The 6,521-nt window shown below is 43.6% G+C and overlaps 1 protein-coding gene across 1 annotated transcript; it reads right to left on the bottom strand.

Annotated features, from left to right (window-relative positions):
- Positions 1-1,768: 1,768 nt before the first annotated feature.
- On the bottom strand, positions 1,769-5,087 carry LOC138842836 (putative tetratricopeptide repeat protein 41). The gene is given in 1 exon segment (XM_070046458.1): positions 1,769-5,087. A coding segment is annotated over 1 exon segment (480 nt). The 5' UTR covers positions 4,347-5,087; the 3' UTR covers positions 1,769-3,866.
- Between the last annotated feature and the right edge of the window lie 1,434 nt (positions 5,088-6,521).

Genomic DNA, 6,521 nt, shown 5'->3' with positions numbered 1-6,521 from the left:
GACTCTTTGGAAATAACAAACACTTCCTTGCACTTCTCAGGGAACTCTTCGTGATAGAAACGTTCAAAGCTGTGCTTGAAGTCTTTAGACACAAAAAGATATGTTTTGATACCTTAGGTTTATAGTTTTGCATTTTCCATTACCCATGGTTATTATGAATACCAAGGAAAGTATCTCCCCTTCTGTGTCTATACCACCTTCTTTCTATGTTAGCACCAAATTTCATAGCCCGTTCTACAATCTAAAGAAAGGAAGCTATAGGCAAGCAATTTAATCTTAATGCTATTTGTACATGAAATCCTATGTAGGATTCCAAGTTATTTCATGACCTCAGAATGACCAAGGCAAAAAAAAAATTGGATTTGCTACATGTATCATCTTGTATTTTTAGACTGTTAGCTAAATATGAAGTCACCTAATTCAATCTCGTGGCATATGTGTATGTTTCTATCCATGGCAATGGTTGGGGGAGTGGAGTGTATTTTTAAGATAAGATGCCCAATGACAACCATGGGTACAGCTGCAACTCTGCCACTGGGCAAGTCCCTTAAATTCCCAGGTAAAATAAGTGGCAGGGCCAGACAACTGGATCTCTTGAGACTCCTTCTAGTTTCAAGGCACTGTGTTTCTAAACTCATTGCCTAATTAAAGTCAAGGTGTTCTGGACTGCCAAAATGTCCTCCTGTCTCTGGAGACACCTACGTCTCCCAGAGTTTGGGTGGGGTTTGTTTTTTTTACATGCAGTGAGGCAGGAAAATGAACATCAGGTAGTTTAACCTGGTAAGGTCTCAAGCCATCTTATACCCCCATAGTTAACTGGGCTGCCTTGTGGCTCAGGTTAGGGCCAGAATAACCTAGAGGACCAACAGTTTGGCCAAGGTTAGCTTCAAATTTCAAGATCTTGGACAGAATTGGAAATGATCCCACAGTCTAATGGATCTCTTTAGCTCACCCTGAACCTCACCCACTAGTCTCAGGCATCTCCAAGGACCTCAGAGTGCTTCTGAAGGTCAAGAGTATGAACTGAGGGCTTCCCTGGTGGTGCAGCGGTTGAGAGTCCGCCTGCTGATGCAGGGGACACAGGTTCGTGCCCCGGTCCAGGAGGATCCTACATGCCGCGGAGTGGCTGGGCCCGTGAGCCACGACCGCTGAGCCTGCGCATCTGGAGCCTGTGCTCCGCAAGCTGTGAGATTCTGGAACTACCTGGGTGATTAAAGGGTATCGAAGATCCAAAAGAAAAGTAATTTAGCCTTTTTTCTGAAGATTTTGTAATAATCCATCCATTCTGTACCTTCTACTGCAGACATGTAGTCCATATATTACATATTCAAAACTAAAGTCTAAAACAAGCTAATATTTCAATAATAACCAAAATCAAAGACTAAGGAGAATATTATGGAGAAATAATCTGTCTCTAACCCAAATATACAGGAAGGCTTGATTCTTGAACATGTTAGTAAATATTAATGAATGCAGTTCAGATTGAGACTAGTCAAAGAATATCACTATTAACCATACTTCAGGCCTTAGCCAAATATATACTATATTCTTCCAGGACCCTTTTTTTTTTTTTTTTTTTTTTTGTGGTACGCGGGCCTCTCACTGCCGTGGCCTCTCCCGCTGCGGAGCACAGGCTCCGGACGCGCAGGCTCAGCGGCCATGGCTCACGGGCCCAGCCGCTCTGCGGCACGTGGGATCCTCCCGGACCGGGGCACGAACCCGTGCCCCCCCGCATCGGCAGGCGGACTCCCAACCACTGCGCCACCAGGGAAGCCCAGGACTCATTTTTTATGATTCATTCTCATTAGCCTAATATGTGTCAGGCACTGTTTTCAGGTATTTTACACCATTATTATACACATTACCTTGAGTTCAAGGTCGTTAATGCTAACTCAGTAAATAGAAGAAACCAAGGCTTACCAATATTACATCATTTTCTCAAAGTCACAGAACTAGGAACTAAAAAATCTTGGATCTGAGAGCATTTCTGTTGTTGGACATTCTAAAACTCCGAGCTCGTAGTAAATATTCAGGATATTTTGGGGCTGCCCAACTTCTATTCACCCTACCCTAATTCCAGTAACAGCCCCAGATTATCATTTGGGGTCCCACCTTGTCCCAACTCTCACTTCATGTTATTGTAGTGGGTCTGACTCCCTCCAGCTCCAGACGTGGCATATGACCCAAGTTTAGCCAATCAGAGCATCACATTCTCTTGGCACCAGTGACTGAGTCAGATACAAACATATAGTCCAAGTCCGGCTAATCAGAGACAGAAAGACTTAATCCTAGGACTTTGAGCCATTCCTGCTGGACCTGAACCTGGAGCTGCTACAGCCACCTTCCCTCCATTATGGAGGCGCCAAGGAGTTGAGGCAACATCAGGACAGCAGAGCCATGCAGAGAAATAGTGAGAAACCAGGGCCTGGTAACCTCATTTGAGCCAGTGGACGAAGACTGAGCTGAACACAGACCCAATCCTGGGCTTTAAAGTTATATAAACTAAAATTCCCCGTCTGTTGGAGCCAGTCCGAGTCACTTTCAACCCAAAGAGTAACGATTGTTACAATATTCTTTTCTAGGACTCCAAAATAATTTGGCTTGTAGGCAGAGTTTTGTTTGACCAGCACAGGTGGGATTTCATGCCCCACCCCCAACAATGGATGTGAATGACTTTAGGTGGGTCAACGCCCTTCCATGCAGTTGACTACAGATCCATCTGCCCCCCTATCATATTAGAAGGCCTATGCCTGCCTGGTCCCTGAAAGCATTTGAGAATGCACCACCTGCATTTTGCACTCCCACATTAATTGGGCCCTTACAACAGTAACTCACAATCTTTTTTGGGTCATTAAACCTTTTGAGAATCTGATCAAAGACACAGGCCAACTTCCTACCACCCAAAACACACATCTGCATATAAACATTCTCTTTTTCATATAAATTTAGGGCATCACAGATCCCTCCCAAAGTCTGTGTAGGTGAAGAATCTCTGCCCTGCTCTGATGCTGTTCCTCCCTTTTTAATCTGTACATGTCCATGACACAGTATTTTCAGAATAAATGTAACCATTTCATTCAGAGGCAACAGGATGCCAGGCAGTGCTTCTCAAACTTTAATGTGCCTGCAACTCACCTGGTCATCTTTATTAAAATGCAAATTCTAATTCAATAGACCCAGAATGCATTTCTAGCAAGTTCCTAGGTGATGCTGAGGCTACTGGTGCACAGATCACTTACTCTCTGAGCAGTAAGTGTGAAGGCAAACGAGCATGGATTTTGGAGTCAAAAGGACTTGGGTTCAAATCCTAGAATGATCCCTCACTGGTGAAGTGACATTAGGTAAGTCACTTAACTGCTACACAGCAGCTTTCATTTGTTCATCTGTAAAACAGGAATTAGAGCACCTACCTTGCAGGGCTAAACCTTGAAGATTAAATGCGATAACGTGCAAAAAGCACATGACAATTAATAAAAGTTCTCTCCTCTTTAGATCAGGATTTCTCAACCTTGGCATTGTTGACATTTTGGGTTGGAAAATTCTTTATTATGAGGGGCAGTCCTGTGCACTGTAGGATGTTTAGCAGTGACCCTGACCTCCACCTGTTAGATGCCAGTAGTACACCCCCAACTGTGACACCAAAAATGTGACACCAAAGATGTAGCCAAAAATCCCTTGGGGGCAAAATCAGCCCTGGTTGAGAACCTCTGCTCTATATCTACATGTTAACTGCCAGATATTTTAGGTCTTCTCTGAGCTCCTTGACTTCCTAAATCCTCTTCCATGACCCACTATTTGTTCTCAGTTTCAAAAATCTTCAAATGAAGAAATGCATGTTACAGGAATATGGTAATAACTTTAAATGCTCAAGGAATATTTTCAACCAGGACCCAAGGATAACAGTTTCTTGCAGCAACATAGAGATTCTGTTCCATTATGGATAAACTTGACAAGTCAGTTGCCTTGGAGAACATGACAGGTGAGTAGTCAGGGAGAAAGTCCCCATATGTCTGACCCAGCAAGCAGATAAAAAAGGGAAAGCAGCTGTTCACGCAGTCCAGACAGAGCTTCAGATGTTGCTAGTGGAGACAAAAATGTTGTCTAAATAGATTGAAGGGTAAGGGCGCCTGGGCCTTCAATGCTGACCACCTCAGGTCCACAGCTTTGAAACACGCACCCCGGGAACTGCAGAATTCGCTCAGCTGAGGGAAGCTGGAGTTTGCCAAATAGTCTCTCTCTTCCTGAAAATCATCCAGAGTCGAGCAGATGTAAGGCTGAATGGGTTTCTGGGGCTTTAAAAGGAATTGGGCAGACCTGTCTACATTCTCATTTGCCTCTTGGCTCATTTCACTTTGCTCAGAGACGACATCACCCTTAAAACAATTTTCATCCTGGTGCAGCCACTGACCTCCACTGCTTCTATGACTTCCCCCTAATTATGTTCACTATAAACAGATTGAAATCTTTCCCCCAAATGCCTTCTTTCTTATAGATATTTGAAGGTGAGTGATGTCAACCAATGGACAGATCAGAGTTGAGACACAATCTAGTTTAAGTTAGGAGTGAAAAAGAAAAAAACACATTCTTTTTTAGGATTACAGGAAGTCCACGGCTCCTCTGTTTCCCCAAAGCTTTTGCTGAAGAGCTGAGAACCACGGGTGATGAGTGGGCACTGGTTACAAGGCTCTCCCTCTTTTCCTCAGCCCCCCATTCCACCTTCCCAGTGTTCCGTTGGCCACCTGCTCCTTCTGCCACCCTGTGAATTTGAAAACTACACAAGGGGACTTGCTAAGAGTGTGAAAAGGAAGGCAAATGCAGAAAAGGAGCCTAGTGTATCCAGCAACAGAATAAGCCAAGACCCATGACTGTGACCAGAAGCAAGAATGAAAATAGGTATGAAGTTGAGGTCAGGACAAGAGGAACAAATCAAAATGTAATAAGGGCCAAGACCAGTAATGTACCTGGCATCCGAGAGGCAAAGAAGTCTGGATCTAAGAATCTGATGGAGTTCTGTGATCATTTTTATCTTAAGTTGTGCAGGCTCATATGACACTCCATTCACCTACATGCACTGGGAATTCAATTCCACTGACCTAATGGAAAAACACACGCCCTCCAGCAACGATGTAGATATGCTTGCACATTGCTCAGAAGCAAAATATTCAATGAAAACTACTTAGCTTTACGAGCTTTTTCTTTTTTTTTTTTTCCGGTACGTGGGCCTCTTACTGCTGTGGCCTCTCCCGTTGCGGAGCACAGGCTCCGGACGCGCAGGCCCAGCGGCCATGGCTCACGGGCCCAGCCGCTCCGCAGCATGTGGGATCTTCCCGGACCGGGGCACAAACCCGTGTCCCCTGCATCGGCAGGCGGACTCTCAACCACTGCACCACCAGGGAAGCCCACGAGATTTTTCTTGATGCAACTTATTTCCATACCAAATGTTGCTTTATTGGTTATGTTTGTTGCTTTCACCTACAGAGAAACATACCGTGTTATCACGTATAGGGCAATTTTCCATCAAGACCACCTGACAAGAATATAATAATACATTACCTTTTAAAAAAAGTGTTAACCCTTTTGCATTTAATTGTCACAATAATCCTACGATAGATAATATTACCACCCTACTTTACTGATGAAGAAAGAAAAGTTCAGACAGGATAAGCAACGTGTCTAAAGGTACCTGGCTAGTAAGTGAAGAGCTAGGATCTAAAAGCAGGTCAGCCTGACTCCAGGACACATACATTATACTGCCTCCATATAATAGAGATAAGACTCTAGGTCTTGAAGATACCACAAATCAATAGGTACGAAACACCTATGCAATAATGATACTGTAATAAAGAGGCGACAATCTGAAAAAATTAATTTAATTTAATCTCACACAAACAAAATCTAAAAGATGACAGAATAGGCATCATGGACACTTTATTAATAGACTTTTCACCTGCCACGTAGGAGGCTAGAATTAGATTATCACACCTTGAAAATATCCATGTTTTCCTATTCCCAAATGATCAGAGGTAGTAATTTCTATCTTGGTCTCTACCAGGTCCCCAACACCTAGTATAAGGACTGGCTCAGAGTAGGTGACAGGTAAATAATTGTTGAATGAAAGAATTTAATATGTTTTAAATGAAAAGAAAACATAATTAAATATTTATCAAACCTGGAAAGGACTTCCAAAACTTATACGCTGTAGAAGAAATCACAAAAGAATAGATAATAACTACATTTTAAAAATACTTAGGGACTTCCCTGGTGGCGCAGTGGTTAAGAATCCACCTGCCAATGCAGGGGACACAGGTTGGATTCCTAGTCCGGGAAGATCCCACATGCCACGGAGCAACTAAGCCCATATGCCACAACTACTGAGCCCACGCTCTAGAGCCTATGAGCTGCAACTACTGAACCTGTGGGCCACAACTACTGAAGCCCACATGCCTAGAGCCCGTGCTCAGCAACAAGAGAAGCCACCGCAATGAGAAGCCCTCACACCATAATGGAGAGTGGCTCCCACT

The sequence above is a fragment of the Globicephala melas genome, chromosome 10 (genome assembly GCF_963455315.2).
Source record: "Globicephala melas chromosome 10, mGloMel1.2, whole genome shotgun sequence".
In the NCBI taxonomy this organism is placed as follows: Eukaryota; Metazoa; Chordata; class Mammalia; order Artiodactyla; family Delphinidae; genus Globicephala; species Globicephala melas.
This window is presented reverse-complemented; position numbering and strand designations above follow the sequence as displayed.